The sequence below is a fragment of the Giraffa tippelskirchi genome, chromosome 2 (assembly GCF_054371585.1).
Source record: "Giraffa tippelskirchi isolate mGirTip1 chromosome 2, T2T-mGirTip1v1.2.pri, whole genome shotgun sequence".
Classification (NCBI taxonomy): domain Eukaryota; kingdom Metazoa; phylum Chordata; class Mammalia; order Artiodactyla; family Giraffidae; genus Giraffa; species Giraffa tippelskirchi.
Window position 1 is genome coordinate 38,085,818 of NC_137276.1, and position 20,157 is coordinate 38,105,974.

Consider the following 20,157-nt stretch of genomic DNA (forward strand, 5'->3'; position numbering starts at 1 on the left):
AGAGTCTAACCTCTACTCTAGATTTTTAATCTTTGTTTTACATATTTGATATCAATTTTGTACATTTAAGAACCCAATCTTTAGTACCCATTTTTACTCAGGGGTGGGATTACTGGCTTGATTACTCTCTCCCCCTATTGACGCTCTTTCTTCTCCCCCAGGGAACCTCTATCTCCCACCCTCCTCCTTCTCTTCTCAACCCAATTCTGTGAATCTCTGAGGGTGTTCTGGGCACCGGAGAACACTTCGGGAACAGAATACTGCCAAGATCTCTCTCTCCTCTCTTGATTCCTCCCTTTCTACTCATGCTCACCTCTGTTACCTTCCTCCCCCCTCTCTATGTATCTCCGTGAACCTCTCTGAGGGTCCCAGACTGTGGAGAGCACAGAGGGAAGTGCTTACTGGCTAGACTGCTCTCTCCATGTTTGAGTTCCCCTCTTCTCCTCCTGGTTACCTCAACTCCCCCCGCCTCCCTTCACCTCTCCATGTAACTCAGTGAACCTCTCTGGGTATCCCTCACTGTGGAGAATCTTTTAACCATTAACCTAAAAGTTTTATTATCGATGCTGTATGGATGGAGAAGTTTTAAGGCTACTGCAAGAATAAGACTGAAAGCCAGAGGAAACATTAATTAATAAGAGATCATCCAAAAGCCTCCACATATACAATGAAACCAAGCTCCACCCAAGAGCCAATAAGTTCCAGAGCAAGACATACCATGCAAATTCTCCAGCAACGCAGGAACATAGCCCTGAGCATCAATATACAGGCTGCCCAGAGGCATACCAAATCCATAGACATCTCAAAACTCAATACTGGACACTCCATTGCACTCTAGAGAGAAGAGATCCAGCCCCACCCACTAGAACACCAACACAAGCTCCCCCAACCAGGAAACCTTGACAAGCCACCCATCCAACCCCACCCACAGTGAGGAACCTCCACAATAAAGAGGAACTTCAATCTACCAGAATACAGAAAGGCCATGCCAAACACAGCAATCTAAACAAGATGAAAAGGCAGAGAAATACTCAGCAAGTAAAGGAAAATGATAAATGCCCACCAAACCAAACAAAAGAGGAGGAGATAGGGAATCTATCTGAAAAAGAATTTAGAATAATGATAATAAAAATGATCCAAAATCTTGAAAACAAAATGGAGTTACAGATAAATAGCCTGGAGACAAGGATTGAGAAGATACAAGAAATGTTTATCAAGGACGTAGAAGAAATAAAAAGGAGTCAATATATAATGAATAATGAAATAAAGGAAATAAAAGACACTCTGGAGGGAACCAACAGTAGAATAAAGGAGGCAGAAGATAGGATAAATGAGGTAGAAGATAGAATGGTGGAAATAAACGAAGCAGAGAGGAAAAAAGAAAAAAAGAATCAAAAGAAATGAGGAAAACCTCAGGGACCTCTGGGACAATATGAAACGCTCCAACATTCGAATCATAGGAGTCCCAGAAGAAGCAGATAAAAGGAAAGGCCATGAAAAAATACTCGAGGAGATAATAGTTGAAAATTTCCCTAAAATGGGGAAGGAAATAGTCACAGAAGTCCAAGAAACCCAGAGAGTGCCACACAGGATAAACCCAAAGCAAAATACCCCAAGACACATATTAATCAAATTAACAAAGATCAAACACAAAGATCAAATATTAAAAGCAGCAAGGGAAAAACAACAAATAACGCACAAGGGAATCCCCATAAGGATAACAGCTGATCTTTCAACAGAAACCCTTCAGGCTAGAAGGGAATGGAAGGACACACTTAAAGTAATGAAAGAGAATAATCTACAACCCAGATTACTGTACCCAGCAAGGATCTCATTCAGATATGAAGGAGAATTCAAAAGCTTTACAGACAAGCAAGAGCTGAGGGAATTCAGCACCACCAAACCAGCTCTCCAACAAATGCTAAGGATCTTCTCTAAACAGGAAACACAGAAAGGATGTTTAAACACGAACTCAAAACAACAAAGTAAATGGCAACGGGATCATACTTATCAATAATTACCTTAAATGTAAATGGGTTGAATGTCCCAACCAAAAGACAAAGACTGGCTGAATGGATACAAAAACAAGACCCCCTATATATGCTGTCTACAAGAGACCCACCTCAAAACTAGGGACACATACAGACTGAAAGTGAAGGGATGGAAAAACATATTTCATGCAAACGGAGACCAAAAGAAAGCAGGAGTCGCAATACTCATTTCAGATAAAATAGACTTTAAAATAAAGGCTGTGAAAAGAGACAAAGAAGGACACTACATAATGATCAAAGGATCAATCCAAGAAGAAGATGTAACAATTATAAATATATATGCACCCAACATAGGAGAACCACAATATATAAGGCAAATACTAACAAATATGAAAGGGGAAATTAACAATAACACAATAATAGTGGGAGACTTTAATACTCCACTCACACATATGGATAGAACAACTAAACACAAAATTAACAAGGAAACACAAACTTTAAATGATACAATAGACAAGTTAGATTTAATTGATATTTACAGGACTTTCCACCCCAAAACAATCAATTTCACCTTTTTCTCAAGTGCACACGGAACTTTCTCCAGAATAGATCACATCCTGGGCCATAAATCTAGCCTTGGTAAATTCAAAAAAATTGAAATCATCCCAGTCATCTTCTCTGACCACAATGCAGTAAGATTAGATCTCAATTACAGGAAAAAAAACTATTAAAAATTTCAACATACGGAGGCTAAACAAAACGTTTCTGAATAACCAACAAATCACAGAAGAAATCAAATTATGCATAGAAATGAATGAAAATGAAAAAACAAGCCAAAACCTATGGGACACTGTAAAAGCAATGCTAAGGGGAAGGTTCATAGCAATACAAGCGTACCTCAAGAAACAAGAAAAAAAATCAAATAAATAACCTAACTCTACACCTAGAGCAACTCGAGAAGGAAGAAATGAAGAACCCCAGTATTAGTAGAAGGAAAGAAATCTTAAAAATTAGGGCAGAAATAAATGCAAAAGAAACAAAAGATACCATAGCAAAAATCAACAAAACTAAAAGCTGGTTTTTTGAGAAGATAAACAAAATTGACAAACCATTAGCCAGACTCATCAAGAAACAAAGGGAGAAGAATCAGATCAACAAAATTAGAAATGAAAATGGAGAGATCACAACAGACTACACAGAAATACAAAGGATCATAAGAGACTACTACCAACAGCTATATGCCAATAAAATGGACAACTTGGAAGAAATGGACAAATTCTTAGAAAAGTATAACTTTCCAAAACTGAACCAGGAAGAAATAGAAGATCTTAACAGACCCATCACAAGCACAGAAATCGAAACTATAATCAGAAATCTTCCAGCAAACAAAAGCCCAGGACCAGACGGCTTCACAGCTGAATTCTACCAAAAATTTAGAGGAGAGCTAACACCTATCCTACTCAAACTCTTCCAGACAATTGCAGAAGATGGTAAACTTTCAAACTCATTCTATGAGGCCACCAGCACCCTAATACCAAAACCAGACAAAGATGCCACAAAAAAAGAAAACTACAGGCCAATATCACTGATGAACATAGATGCAAAAATCCTTAATAAAATTCTAGCAAACAGAATCCAACATCATATTAAAAAGATCATACATCACGACCAAGTGGGCTTTATCCCAGGAATGCCAGGTTTCTTTAACATCCGCAAATCAATCAATGTAATATACCACATTAACAAATTGAAAGATAAAAACCATATGATTATCTCAATAGATGCAGAAAAAGCCTTTGACAAAATTCAACATCCATTTATGATAAAAACCCTCCAGAAAGCAGGAATAGAAGGAACATACCTCAACATAATAAAAGCTATATATGACAAACCCACAGCAAACATTATCCTTAATGGTGAAAAATTGAAAGCCATTTCCCCTAAAGTCAGGAACAAGGCAAGGATGCCCACTTTCACCACTACTATTCAACATAGTTTTGGAAGTTTTGGCCACAGCAATCAGAGTGGAAAAAGAAATAAAAGGAATACAGATAGGAAAAGAAGAAGTAAAACTCTCACTGTTTGCAGATGACATGATCCTCTACATAGAAAACCCTAAAGATTCTACCAGAAAATTACTAGAGCTAATCAATGAATATAGTAAAGTTGCAGGATATAAAATTAACACACAGAAATCCCTTCCATTCCTATACACCAATAATGAGAAAACAGAAAGAGAAATTAAGGAAACAATACCATTCACCATTGCAACAAAAAGAATAAAATACTTAGGAATATATCTACCTAAAGAAACAAAAGACTTATATATAGAAACTATAAAACACTGATGAAAGAAATCAAAGAGGACACAAACAGATGGAGAAATATACCGTGTTCGTGGACTGGAAGAATTAATATAGTGAAAATGAGTATACTACCCAAAGCAGTCTATAGATTCAATGCAATCCCTATCAAGCTACCAATGGTATTTTTCACAGAACTAGAACAAATCATTTCACAATTTGTATGGAAATATAAGAAACCTCGAATAGCCAAAGCAATCTTGAGAAAGAAGAATGGAACTGGAGGAATCAACCTGCCTGACTTCAGGCTCTACTACAAAGGCACAGTCATCAAGACAGTATGGTACTGGCACAAAGATAGAAATATAGATCAATGGAACAAAATAGAAAGCCCAGAGATAAACCCATGCACCTATGGACACCTTATCTTCGACAAAGGAGGCAAGACTATACAATGGAGAAAAGACAATCTCTTTAACAAGTGGTGCTGGGAAAACTGGTCAACCACTTGTAAAAGAATGAAATTAGAACACTTTCTAACACCATACACAAAAATAAACTCAAAATGGATTAAAGATCTAAACGTAAGACTAGAAACTATAAAACTCTTAGAAGAAAACATAGGCAAAACACTCTCCAGCATAAATCACAGCAGGATCCTCCATGACCCACCTCCCAGAATATTGGAAATAAAAGCAAAAATAAACAAATGGGACCTAATTAAAATTAAAAGCTTTTGCACAACAAAGGAAACTATAAGCAAGGTGAAAAGACAGGCTTCCGAATGGGAGTAAATAGCAAACGAAGCAAGAGACAAACAATTAATCTCAAAAATATACAAGCAACTCCTGCAGCTCAATTCCAGAAAAATAAACGACCCAATCAAAAAATGGGCCAAAGAACTAAACAGACATTTCTCCAAAGAAGACATACAGATGGCTAACAAACACATGAAAAGATGCTCAACATCACTCATTATTAGAGAAATGCAAATCAAAACCACAATGAGGTACCATTTCACACCCGTCAGAATGGCTGCTATCCAAAAGTCTACAAGCAATAAATGCTGGAGAGGGTGTGGAGAAAAGGGAACCCTCTTACACTGTTGGTGGGAATGCAAACTAGTACAGCCACTATGGAGAACAGTGTGGAGATTCCTTAAAAAACTGGGAATAGAACTGCCATATGACCCAGCAATCGCACTGCTGGGCATACACACTGAGGAAACCAGAATTGAAAGAGACGCGTGTACCCCAATGTTCATCGCAGCACTGTTTACAATAGCCAGGACATGGAAGCAACCTAGATGTCCATCAGCAGACGAATGGATAAGGAAGCAGTGGTGCATATACACAATGGAATATTACTCAGCCATTAAAAAGAATACATTTGAATCAGTTCTATTGAGATGGATGAAACTGGAGCTCATTATACAGAGTGAAGTAAGCCAGAAAGAAAAACACCAATACAGTATACTAATGCATATATATGGAATTTGAAAGATGGTAATGATAACCCTATATGTGAGACAGAATAAGAGACACAGATGCATAGAACAGTCTTATGGACTCTGAGGGAGAAGGTGAGGGTGGGACGTTCTGGGAGAATAGCATTGAAACATGTATATTATCATATGTGAAACAGAACACCATTCCAGGTTCAATGCATGAGACAAATGCTCAGGGCTGGGGCAATGGGATGACCCAGAGAGATGGGATGGGGAAGGAGGCGGGAGGGGGGTAAAAAAAAAAAAAAGAACCAGTGCCCCAAAGCCTTGATTAATACTGTTAGTTAACATGAAAGCTGAGAATGAAAGCCCAGAATTTCCTCTCACTCCAGTAATTTTCACAGCTATACCACACCTACCCACATTGTAAGGGAAGCTGGAGCTTCTAGGATTTGCAGAGAAATTTTGAACACAATATTCACAGAGCTTACAAAAGGAATCAACCTCTGTCCTTTTATATGTATACCTCTGTCCGTTTGCTGTGTCAACTTGCCAACCTCATAGACAGCAGCCATTTAATTTTGTTTATGGATATCCAGCTCTATCCCAAAAAAGATTTATTATCTTTCAAAGGTATATAAGATACATCAAGATAAGAAATTAAGGTAGATGATGAACAGAAAGCAAGGGAATATGATAGAAATGAGGTTGACATAAAATACCTTTCATGAGGTCCTATTTACCAGTTATAGGAAGTGGCATATTTGCCTCAAATTTTTCCAAACAGTTAATTTTTCTTAGTCTATCATATGATTCTGCTTCCCAAAGATAAACTATTAGGAGAAAAAAGCAATAATTTTTCATAAATAGAGCAAAAAGTTTCACTGAAGGGGTCTGGCATTGTATAATATGACAAACCAGGCTCTCGACACCCTCCAATAGATTCTGTTTGTTTTTTATCTGGTGATTACAAAGCATAATTTACATAGGTTGATTACAAAGCATAATTTACATAGGTTACTTATGACTTCTAACTTCTGCACAACAAATTCCTGGGGAAACTTGAAGCTTTTGTAAAGTTTCCAGAAGTATTGCCCATGTATTTATGTCATAAATAATTGTCTCACTTGCTGATATATGAACAATGTTCAGATATGTATAGATACTATCATGATTATATAGATGATTATGTAGATACTTAAATTTGGTACAGAATTCATGGAGGCTTCTCATTCTGTATTTGGCAAGAGACACTAGAAATACAATTATTGCCATGGGGCGATGGTGGCTCCATGTGACTTTGTGGTAGGGAAACCAACTCCATCTTCAAAGACAGAACCAATACAATATAGTCCTTAACAGCCACCATCCATCCCACCTGGTCTGTGCAAGTGCTGTACCAAGTGGCAAACAGCTATGTTCTTGTTTTTAATAAATCCTATTATCTTCCTTGTTAAGAGAAATTGAGAAGCATTCATTTGGAGAACTTAATAGATTATCTAACCTATGAGCCTTTCTCTATGAATATTTTTCCCTTGACTAAGAGTTCAAATAGAGCACAAGAGAATTCGGATTTGTAATCCTTGACAATTACCTGGCTTGGGCACTTTGCTCTTGCCACTTTAATTCAAAACGGTATGTTTTAACTTAAAGCTGAGTTAGTGGATCAGTTGACATTCTTTTGTGAAACTCGAGAAGCCTAACAAAGACATATACATCTCACCTCCATTCAGAGAGGGGATTTGGGCAATATGTGGGTAGAAAGTTGGATTTTTAGTCATCTTTATACCTGCATCCCTCTACCTTAACCTCACAGACTAAAAAGCAATCTGTATTCCCAAAGACTCTAAATAGAATGGCCAAAATTGCTTAACCCAGAATATTCCACAGCCAAATGACTGCTCCACCATTTTAAAATATCATTCATGGAATGCCTAATTTTAAGGTATGTTATTTTCTATTTCTTTCATGGAAACATGTGCCACGAGTACTGAGTGAAGTGACTTGCTATGTGAAATTATTAAATATGAACTAATTAAATATTCCCTGGAAAATCATTTTTCATCTTAGGATACACATCTGTAGTTTTTCTCCTCCATGATAATTAGATGGCATGTTACATTGTCTACTAAGATCTCTCTTAGATCACAATACTGAAAACACAGCAGCATTATATAAAAGAATGTTCATCCCAATGTGCTATCAGATGATAAAAAGTAATTAAAATGAAAGGAAGTCAGGACATAGCCATGCTTTGTCTCACTGAAAAACCATGCCTATTTGATTAAGAAGCAACTCTACTCACTTGGAGTCTTATGGGATAGTATTTTTCACTTTTTTTATGAGTTGAGTGTTAGTAGAGTATTGGGAGAGACAGGTATTTTTAATTGATTTAAGCAACTTATTGTTTACAACCAAAGACTGATTGAAAGTCAATAAAAATGACAATTCTATATCATTCCTGATATAATTCTGTATGAAATGCCTCTCTCTCTATAGAATAACAATGGCTAAATCCCATGACCCCTTCAGCTAAAATATTAGCTTGAGAAACTCCTCATTTCAAAAAGTAAAGTGACCAATATTTTGAACAGAATGTGTTTTAAGTAACAAGTTTTGGTTAGGAGTTGTAATGTTTATCTTTTCAAAAAAATGAAGTTTATTATTCTCTGATCGTAACCAAATTGTGCCATACCTATAATCTGTCAAGGACAAATAACAAGAAATGGGGCCCACCATTCAGCATGTGCTCTGAACTTGGGCTGGTGCAGGCAGTATATCCTGGGGGATTTATATTTACTTTGAGCTGCATAATCATAGGTACTGGGAAAGAAAGGTGAGTCAGCAATTAAGTAACTTATTTTTCTTAACTATACTGCAATTTAAAAGCAAAACAGTTGAGTCACAATATTAGCTTCAGGTATACAACATAATGATTCAAAATTTTTATAGATAATACTCCATTTAACAGTAAAGAATCCGCCTGCAATGAGGGAGACCTGGGTTCGATCCCTGGGTGGGGAAGATCCCCTGGAGAAGGGCATGGCAACCCACTCCAGTATACTTGCCTGGAGAATCCCATGGACAGAGGAGCCTGGTGGGTTACAGCCCATAGGGTCGTAAAGAGTAGGACATGACTGAAACAATTTCGTATGCACACACTATTCTATTCCATTGGTCTATGTGTGTTTTTGTGTCAGTACCAGAGGGTACACAGAACTTGCATCTTTAGGGATCTAGTCAATGGCTAAATTTCCAAGCAAAAGTACTCTTTCTATTCTTTGCTTCCCTTGCTCTATCAAACATACAGCAGTACCATAATGAGATGCCACATCATACCATTAGCATCACTGGTATCAAAAAAATAAAAACCAGGAAACAACAAGTGTCGATGAAGACATGGAAAAATTAGAACCTTCATGCATAGAACCCTCATGCATATCTGAGAGTAATATAAAATGGTGCATCCTCTGTGGAAAGTGGTTTTATGGTCCCTCAAAAACTTAAACATAGAATGATTGTATCATCCAGCATTTCCACTTCTGGATATAGACCCAGAAAAATTGAAAGCAAAGACTTAAAAGATATTTGTATATCAGTGTTTATGGCAACATTATTCACAACAGAAAAAGGCAACAACCCTACTGTGCATTAACAGATGAATGGAAAAACTAACATTCCATCTAATGGAATATTATTTAGCCATAAACAGAAATGAAATTCTGATATCTACTATGACATGGCTGAACCTTGAGAACATACTAAGTAAAATAAGCCACACACAAAAGGACAAATATTACATGATTACACTCATACACTCATACACTCATATATGGCACTTGAAACAGGCAAATTCAGAGAAACAGAAAGTAGAAAACAGAGTTCTAAGGGCTGGGGAAGGAGGGAACAGAGATATTGTTTAATGGGCAAAGAGTGTCTGTATGGGATGATCAGAAACTTCTTGAAATGGACAGTGGTGATAGTTACATGATTTTGTGAAGTACTTAACGCTACCAAGTTATACACTTAAAATGCTTAAAATGGTAAATTTTATGTTATGTATGAAAGTGTTAGTCACTCAACTGTGCCTGACTCTTTGCAATCCCATGATCTACAGCCCACCAGGCTCCACTGTTCATGAGATGTTCCAGGAATGGTTTACCATTTCCTTCTTCAGGGGATCTTCCTGACCCAGGATAAAACCCAAGTCTCCTGCACTGCAGGCAGATTCTTTATCGATTGAGCTACCAGGGAAGCCCTGGTATGTTATGTATACTTTACCACAATTTTTTTTTTTTAGAAATACAGCACTAGAAGCCACAATGCCCACTTCTGACTCTCCCCCATGCCACATACAAACCATGATTCTATTGGCATTTGCTGCCAGTCCTGGGACCACTGAAAGCACCCCAAGAATCCCTGAAACTGTCTGTACTGGATCCCTGACAAATCTGCTGTAAGGACAGCATGTCCCTGATAGGACATACTGTGATGCCTCCCAGGTGATTGTTTCAGGCAGCCACTGGGCTCCTGAGCCCTCAGTTTTGTGTTTTTTTTAAGTGGTAAAAGTTATTTTTTTATTGGAATATAACTGCTTTACAATATTGTGTTAGTTTCCACTGTACAATGAAGTGAATCAGCCATATGCATACATATATCCCCTCTCTCTTGGACATCCCTCTTACGCACCTCACCATCCCACCCCTCTATGTCCTCACAGAGCACTGAGCTGAGTTCCCTGTGCTATATAGCAGCTTCCCACTAGCTAGCTTTTTTACACATGGTAGTGTACATATGCCAATCCTAACCTCCAGGTCCATCCCACTCTTCCCTTCTCCCCACGTGCATTCTCTATCTATGTCTCTATTCCTGCCTTGGAAATAGGTTCATCTATACCGTTTTTCTAGAATTCCATATATATATATGTTAATATATTTGTTTTTCTCTTTGACTTCATTGCTGCACTATTTACTATAGCCAGGACATGGAAACAACCCAAATGTCCAACAACAGATAAATGGATATAGACGATGTGGTATGTATACACACACACACACACACACACACACACAATGGAATATTACTTAGCCACAAAAAAGGAAGAAAATAGGATCATTTGTAGAGATGAGGATAGCCCTAGCATCTGTCATACAGAGTTAAGTCAGAAAAAGGAAAAAAAAAATTGTATATTAACACATATATGCAAGTTATTTTAAACATTATGAAACAATGGCTTGAATTATGTATTGATAAGAATTGTATGACTCTTCAAATTCTATGTGTTTAATTAGGTTGTAAAAGAATTAATATTATGAGTATGCACCTGATAGAGTAATTTAATTCTTTAAAGCATTTGAATGCTATTGGTTGAAAAAAAGTGGGAATTTTACATAGAACCCCCCCACTCTCAGAAACATTTAACCTTAAGGAAAAAGTTAACCATCAATAAATGAAAGCTTCCATCAAGGAGCTATGTTGATCTAAGCAAAACAGTGCTTTAAACATACCCAAGTGCCTGGACTAAAATCCTCTGCTATCATCCAATCTGGGCTTCCTGTTAATTCAGCTGGTAAAGAATCTGCCTGAAGTGTATCATCCAATCTATCATCCTTCTGGCAGTAAAAGACCAACCCCATCCTTCAGATTAGTGGTTGCTCCATCACATTCCTGACACAGATAAAGCAGTTATATTCTCTCTGAATTCCCTATTTCTCCTCCCCTTGAAGTAAAGGGTAATGGCAAAATCTGGGAATCATCATAGCAAAGCACACAAAAGTACAGCAGAACTATTGGCTACTGTGTTTTCCTCTGCCATAACAAAGGAGGTTTTCTGGTAAGATATGAGGTAAATACAACCTGCAACTCCCTCTAGAGTTCAGAAACATCCTGGTGCAAATTAAAATATTTGCCACCCAAGTGATAACTGTATTTTCTACCTCTCTTGGCCACAGTAGTAGTTGAACCAGGAACAACGCCTCAGCACCTGCCTCCTTATTCAGTGCATTAGCTTCTCTCAGTGGATAAGACAATACCTGGAATCAATAACACCTCCAGGACTAGAGTAAGATAACCCAAAATCAGCAATTCTTAGAACCAAGAGGACCCCTAAGTCTATGTGGTCTAGCTCTCTCATTTTACAAATGAAGAAACTGGGGCAAGGAAAACTGTAAAGACCTGCCTGGGGTCACACTTTTCATTAGTGATGGAGAGTAAACTGACCTTCAGAGGTCTCCACTGTTCATTTGAGTTCACCTTAAGAATATGCTCTGTTGTGGACACAATAGAAGCATCCAGCCTTCTGAAAGGTAGTCGTGGCTTGGGTAAGTTCATTTCATTTGAAGGATGGCTCCAAGTAGAGAGAATATGTTTTTCTCTCTTCGAGCTATTTATTCTGAGTCATTGCTCAGGATGGTGGCCTCCGTTTGAATGATTCATGCCATGACAGCCACTACAGACTTGAAACTCTTAAAATGTCACTGGGCCTAGGATGTATTGGATTTTACTTAACACAGGGAAAATGCAACTTGTTCAAAAGTGATATTTTTCTATCCTTCTGTGGCTGGGGTTTGGTGAATGGTATCATAAGAAATTTCAAATGGCAGCTTTCAGTTTGGGGATTTTTTTTTTCCTGCTAGCAAAATTTGACTAGTGATACAGCTAGTCTATATAGATTATAGTGTATATATTATAAACTAGTTTGCTTTGTCCCTAGTAAGTTAGGAAAATGGTTACAATTGAGTTTGTGGCCTAGATGCCACTGATTTACCAACACTCTATGATTTGATTCTCATCCCAATCGACAGCCTTCTCTACAATGTCTTATATGTTACCAGAAAGAAAAAGACTGGATTCAAGTCCAAGTTTACCTTTGCCACTTCTGCAGCCTTAGAAGAACCATCAGCTTTTCTTTATCCTGGTTTTCTCATCCCTGAATTTTTGATACCAATTCCAGTTTTTGTCTACATCATGAAGGATATTGTACAGGATAGCTGGAATTAACCCATTCACAGATGCTTTAAAGAGAATACATTTTTCTATCATTTAAGAAAGTAGGTCTCTTAATCACCTTCTCCCCACAGAAAAAAGAAATTATTCAGGCAGGCCATAAGGAATTCAGGCTTCCCCAGTGGCTCGGTGATAAAGAACCTACCTACAATGCAGGAGATGCAGTTTTGATCCCTGGGTTGGGAAGATCCTCTGGAGGAGGGAACGGCAACCCACTCCAGTCTTCTTATCTGGAAAATCCCATGGACAGAAGAGGCCGGTGGGCTACACTCCATAGTGTCACAAAGAATCGGGCATGCCTGAAGTGACGGAACACATGCACTCATATAAAGAACTCAAGCACTGTGGTGGGGTGGGTTCCTTGGGTAGAGAACCAAAAGGAAACGTAGCATTTTCAAGAATTAAATCATGTGGTATGTAAGCATTTATGGGAGCCGAATATGGACCGAGTTTTTGGACAGAAAAGCAGCTATGAAGCAGGGGTGGTGATGGAAGGCGTGGTGTAGAGATTGAGTGGTAAGGTTACTCTAAACAAAGGACAAGTATAGGAGAGAAAAAAGCAAAATATTTAACAGTAGTGGGTGAGGTAATAGAAATGCTAGGCAAACTAGGATAGAGAAATAAATGGATATCTCCTCCTGCAGATTCCATTTCCTTTTATACTCCTTAGCCTTTACACCTATGTATAGTGTTAGTGAGCGATTCAATGAATAAGTATTTATTAAGAGGCACTTACTGCATGCTGGGCTCTGTTCTAGACCTTAGGAAAATTAATGAATACAACAAATGAAATCTCTGACCTCAAATTACTTACATTTCAGTAGCAGGCAGGGGAAGGGTGGAAGAACGAGCAACAAACAGAAAAACAGACATTTTCTATCGAGGTGATTTCAGAGTGCAATTAGTGCCTTAAAACCTAAAGTAGGGCATCAAGATCGATAATGGCAAGTGACAAAAGGGCACTAAATTATCTAGTGTGGTCAAAGAGGGACTCTCTGAGGAGATGGCATTGAGCTCACAACTCTTTGGGTTATAAGTGGTAAAAATCCACATCAAGCTACATTAAGAACAGATTTTACTGACCCAAAAGGTGGATGGGATACTGGAATAGCCCTGAGATCGAATGAGCAATTGCAGGGTCCAGGGCCTGGCAGCCTTAAAGATGGGGAATTAGAGAATACAACCTTCTCTTCTACCTCTTGTCCCCTCTCGTCTCAGTAGCCTCAGATTCACATCCTCCCATTTACGCTACATCAAAAAAGAGAGCAATCTTTTTCCTAGAGATGACCTCTCAATCCCAGGAAATGGTTTTGTTCAGATGTGAGTTATAAGGTCATCCCTAGGGCTGGGATGGTGGGAGAAAAATGAGAGGAAGGAGCATTTACCAGAGAAGAAGATGGAAAAGCTCTGTGGACAGCACAATAGCTACCAAGATTTGCTACATTCCACCACTTGACTTCCTAACACAAGAGGTACCCTTGTCCCCTGACATTAAATTTTAAAATACCCACCTATCAAAATGCCAGTGTCCCATGTACAACAGAAAGCACGTCCACCCTTTCCAAAGCAACAACCTGTCACATCATTTGCTATATCGAATCCTAAGTCTCATCATAGTCTTGCCAAATAATAAATTTAACCACCCCAACATAGCCAATATAAAGTTACAAGGGAGTGTTATGTACTTCAATTAAAAAGTCCCATTTGGAAAGTGTTGAAAGGAGAAAGACTTACTTCCCTGACCATAGTATAAGTCCTTGAATGAATTTCTCTTCCTGGCCCTGGACACTTGTCAGAAAAGTTGACTATAACCATTGGCCTACTTGGAAAAGCCAAAGACAGAATTAGTACTTGATACTTAGTGTTACAATGACTCATCCTTTTCCCACAGTACAATTACAACTATGGTAAGGAGAGCCTTAGGGGTTAAGTAATTATAAGGCAACTTTTGCCAGCCTAGGGGTTTCTTTGTCAATGTAGTTTCCTTAAAATTCAAACTTATTTCTGATTTGATTCTTGAACCATCTACTACATAGTTACCAATACTAGAGATGTTGTCAGAACATGACCCTTAAATCTGACCTTAGCTAACAATTTCTTTATCAGAACACTGAATTTTCTTTACTTATCAGAACACTGAGTTTCAAAGTCAAGCTCATATAAACATGGAAACTAAGGTTGTGACAGCCTTTTCCCCTGATTTCAGCCGACCCCCTATGTCTATAAAAATAAAGTACTTGAATCAATGCATTAGGCAGATCTCATTCAGTTGCAAGTAATAGAAATCAAACTCGTATTGACTGAAAGAAAAAATATTTTGTTGGCTTCCTAACAAAACTGTGTCCTGGTGAAGGTCATGGGAGCAAAAATAGATGTGCAGGAATCAGGATCTTAGCCTCTATCTGAATTTCTATGTGGCTTTATGATTGGCTTCATCTATAGACTCTCTGGGTAATAGTAGACAAGATGGCTATCAGTGGTCTCAGACTCAAAGCCTCTGATGCAATAAACCTCATTGGAAACAAAAATATGCTTAGGCAGAAAAAGAGACACAGACATAGAGAATAAACACATGGATACTAAGTGGGGGGTGGTGGGAGAATTGGAAGATCGGGATTGACATATATACACTATAGATACTAAGTATAAGATAACTAGTGAAAACATAGTGTATAGCACAGGAAACTCTGCTTAATTCACTGTGATAACCTGATGAGAAGGAAATCCAAAAGGGAGGGGATTTATGTATATGTATGGCTGATTCATTTTGCTGTATAGCAAAAACACAACATTGTAAAGCAACTATACTCTAATAAAAATTAATTAACACAATATGCTTTCTTCCAATTTCATTCCTGGTGAAGGGCCATACTGGTTAGTCCTGGATCCTATTCCCTGCCTCTCTAGCAGTTATAGGGCAAGTGGAGAAGAGGGACAGAGTAAACCTACTCTGTCTACCCAGATGAAAGATTAAGGGCAAAGTCTGTGGGACCAGTACTTTAGCCACCACTGTCCACAGTATTCACAAAACCCATCAATCAATTAGCCACAGCTATCCAGTAGAAAAAACACTGTTGTTTTCCACAATTAGAAACAAATACTGCCACCGAGTTAGGTGAGTTTTTCTGGTTTTCAATAGGACATTAAGGAACAGAGCAAAGCCTGACACCCCCCACCCCTCACATCACCACTTTCTATCAGTTATTCATTCATTGTTTTATTCAACAAATATTTATGAAGTGGCCACTATCTCCCAAGCATTGAGATAGGTGTTAGCTGTGTATAAATAAGCAGCATAGCCATGGTCTTCGTCTTCATAAATGGGTATATACACACAATTAAACAAGCAATCCCATGAAGTGAAATAAGTGGCAAGATAAGTAACGTATCTGATTCTGTTAGACTATATTACAGGGGTGTATAACCTAGTCTGGGGTTGAAGGTGGAGGGCAGGTAAAGTATTCAGGGAAGACTTCTTGGGAGAAATAATATTTAAGATGATATCTACATGATGAGTAACAGCCAACTCTGGGGGGTAGAGTGAAGTCCCTTTAAATATATAAATATTGTGTGTCAACAAGCTCAGGACACACGTGGAAAAATGAACAAGTTAAAGATAGCCAGACTTTCTGTTTCCACTCAGTAGCATTATTTTCACTTACTTTCTTCTGTGAAGGACAAAACACCCTAGTGTGTCTATTTCCACTTTACTGCTTTCCCTCCAGGTCTGTTTTTATGATCCCTAAAGCTAGAAAGGCCCAAATGGGGAAATGCAGCAGTTCAGGAATCAGTAACCAAACAGGTTTCTTTTCCATTCACCTTCAACCCATAATTTCAAGTAAAGTCCTACTGCCTCTAAGTGTCACAGCTCACTCCGGCCCATGAAGTGGCCTCTCAGTCAGGGAATAACAGACAGGCAATAACAGCTGGCATTTTCCATAGAAATAGTTGGCCTTGCCTCAAATGTGATTTTTCCTCAAGCAGCTTGATGCCCATAAGAACAGTTGACCTGCATCAGAATTATGTCCTTGCTTGTATCTTGTTAGATATGAGATGAGCTGTTGCTAAGCTCTGTCCAAGTTATCGGGGCCATGCATAAAAAATAAATAATTGAGCATGACTAAAATGAATAATCTATTATCAGATGCATTTGCATAATTAAGCTTGCTCCCCAAAATTGGCAGAGCACAAACCAGCAAAATGGCATTGCATAATATCGACCACAAAGCCCTGGAATGTGATTCTAGCAAAACACAATGAAGTCAGAGCTCTGTGTGTACAGATTAGATAAACAAATCAGCTCAGAGACTGGAGAACAAACTACATGCTCAGAATTTTGTTTTTAAATGTAGCTTCTTTTCGTTCAGAATAATGGGACTTCTGACCAAAAATAGGGACTTGGGAGAGGCAACGGGTACCAGGAGCAAGAAGCCAGACGGGTGGTCGGAGGACCTGGGACCTAGGCTCCGCAGCATCTCTGATGTGTTCTCATATCCTCTAGCCAGGTGCATAACCATGCTTTGCTACCATTTCATTTCAAAAATGGCATAACAGTAGATTGTCTACCTACATAACAGACTGTAAAAAGCACAAAGAAAACACAGAGAAGTCTGCCCTGGTTCCCATCCTGCTGTAGGAACACATGCAGCCTTTAGATGCCCACATCTTCACCCTGGAGTCAGTGGTGGGCATGGGTTTGCTGCAAGCTCTATGGGAATTCATCTTGAACTGGAAGAGTTGCCTTTCCAACCTTTCCCTCTGCTTCTCATGTTGGAGAGAAGTGTCAGAGCCAGCAGCAAGCAGAGGCCTGGGGCTCTAAGTCAGTATTTCCTATAAAGGAATTTCTAAGAGGGAAGTAGAGTTGCGAAAGGCTGTGTGGTCCCCTCTAATCACCTATAAAGGCAGAAGCTGGAAAGTCAAGGAGAACTTTATCAGGATATCCTAGGACGGAGGGGAAAATCGTCAGCTTAAAGAAAACCCCAGACGTCTGGTTGATTTTTCTTTTTAACTTAAGGGCCTTTTCACAGCACCAAGAGGAGAAAGCAGGCCACAGGCGTACATTTATATTGCCACTCTTCCTGTTTGGCTTTGTGAGCAGATATTCTCAGATAAAAGCATGATCTATCAGTGACATGTGTCACACATTGGTTACCAGCCTGATTTAATTTCCCTCTTCTTTCTCATGCTTCCCACTAACACTGCCTTCTCAGTCAAAGAAGACAATCTTTTGAAATAATGAGGACCAAATTCTACCCATACCATATGATATTCACATCATTAATTTAAATGGCACCCTCTTATTAAGTCTGATAGCAAGCCTCAAATCTGTTAAAATGATTTCAGAGACTTCATTTCAAAGGCCTTCTTTCCCTCAATCTCAGATCAAATTCAATCACCCAAATCAAGTTGTAGTGTCATGGAGTGGAAATGTATGTCCTTCAGCAGAGTAACTATTGGGGATATTGCAGCAGACCTAAGTGAAGAACTAGAAATGGGAGAATGGAGGACAACGACGACAGTGAGTGGGGGTCTGTTCAAACCATGAAGGACAATGGGGTGGGGGTGGACGCGTAGAGTCAAGGCGGGAGGAGCCTCTTCTATGGGACCAGAGTTCAAAGGGCTGCACTCTTGAGTCTTTCAGAGGGAGCTCTGTCTCACTGAGAGTGAGATAGTGTCTCAAGAACCTCTGTGTCAGCCTCTTAAAAGTGGCCAGCAAGATACAACCGAAGAATTGGAATGGGTAAGTAAGAGCAGAAATGTAGAGATGAATGTAAGAAGGGTGGGAAGAAAAGAAACTAATAATGCTGACTTTTCCATTGTGCCTTTCTTACCAGCTACAGGGATTGAGAAGGAAAGAAAAAGAAGAGGAAACCTCTTGCAGAGAAGGGTAAAAAAAGTTCTATAAAGATTCACTGGGATGAGCTAAATAAAAAAGAATACGAAACACTGCCTGGCAAGATGTTACATGGTAGAAATGCTTGTTATTGATTTCACTAGGATGGACCCAAGAGGCCTGTTTGCAGTAATTCAAATCTCTGGAAATAAGTCATTCAGTGTGAGCCACAGAGCATTAGAAAAATTGGATTTTGAAGAGAGTATTAAAAGAAAAAGAATGAGCCAGTGAGAGAGCATACTTTGAAAGCTGAGGTTAAAAACATGGGTTTTTCTTTTTTCTTTTCTTTTCTTTCCAGGGAGGAAACAATTGCTGTAGGAGGCATTGTGATTGTTTTCAAAGGCATTATGATGGGCTGCCAGTCTCAATAAAAGGAGTGGTAAACTTAGAGTCTGAATTTGGGAATGAAAAACTGAAAGGCAACAAAGGAAAATATTCACCATATACTTTCATCTTAGGGGTTCAGTATTAAAGTTTTATTAAGGACAGTAAATATATGCTATAGATGGGGCTTGAAGACAACCTGAGAGCTTTGTATGGACAGGAAAAAATGTTTTGGGTGTAAAAAAAATATCCCTTCATGTTCATACAAAATTCCTTCCTTCCTTCCTTGACACTCTCCCATTCTGCCTCTTGCACCATTTACCCTTTCTCACTGGAAGGACTGATGCTGAAGCTGAAGCTCCAATACTTTGGCCACCTGATGTGAATAACTGGCTCATTGGAAAAGACCCTGATGCTAGGAAAGATTGAAGGCAGAAGGAGAAGGGGATGACAGAGGATGAGATGGTTGGATGGCATCACCGACTCAATGGACATGAGTTTGAGCAAGCTCCAGGTGTTGGTGATGGACAGGGAAGCCTGATGTGCTGCAGTCCATGGGGTCGCAGAGAGTCGGACACAACTGGGCAACTGAACTGAACTGAATGCTTTCTTATCTCTGATGATCTGTTGACCTCATGATGTATTCACTATGTTTACTAAAGACCTTGACTGTGGTTCTTGATCTTTCTATCCATGTTTGTCCTTAACAAACTTCAATTCCTCCAGACATCTCTAAGGTAGACAAGCTCTTGGCTTTCTTAATTCTGGTGACTTTCAACTCACCTATATTTGCCACACAGAACTATATCCACACCATGGCTTTTTATCATCATTGGAAGTTTCTACCTGTGAAATTTCAATCATTCATTTTACAAATATCTATTGAATACCTACCTTGTGTCAACCACTGTGCTAGTCACTGTAAAATAGTTATAGTTTTAAAAGGCAATATTTCTTCCTCTGTGGAACTTATATACTAATGAAGGAGACAGACAAACTAACAGGCCATTACAATAGAATGACATAAATACTTTCTTGGTATATGATAGGGAAGACACAGGAAGAGCATCTGATCTAGGTATAGGTTGTCATAGAAGGTTTCCTGTACAAGTAAAGCCTAAACTGATACTTTAAGAATTAATATAAGTGCTAATTATTAGAGAAATGCAAGTCAAAACTGCAATGAAGTGCCAC

The 20,157-nt window shown here is 38.7% G+C and overlaps 1 protein-coding gene across 2 annotated transcripts in view; it reads left to right on the forward strand.

Moving 5' to 3' along the window:
• The window catches only part of LOC145531861 (uncharacterized), a 289,352-nt gene extending 270,659 nt beyond the window's left edge, over nucleotides 1–18,693 (forward strand). For both annotated transcript variants that reach the window (XR_014072821.1, XM_081555565.1), the window contains 2 exons: nucleotides 18,128–18,264; nucleotides 18,581–18,693. Coding sequence is in view for 1 of the 2 variants with exons in the window: in XM_081555565.1 (XP_081411691.1) it covers nucleotides 18,128–18,264; nucleotides 18,581–18,637 (194 nt within the window). In the remaining variant the exon portion in view is untranslated. The remainder of the gene's footprint in view (nucleotides 1–18,127; nucleotides 18,265–18,580) is intronic.
• Nucleotides 18,694–20,157: the final 1,464 nt, after the last annotated feature.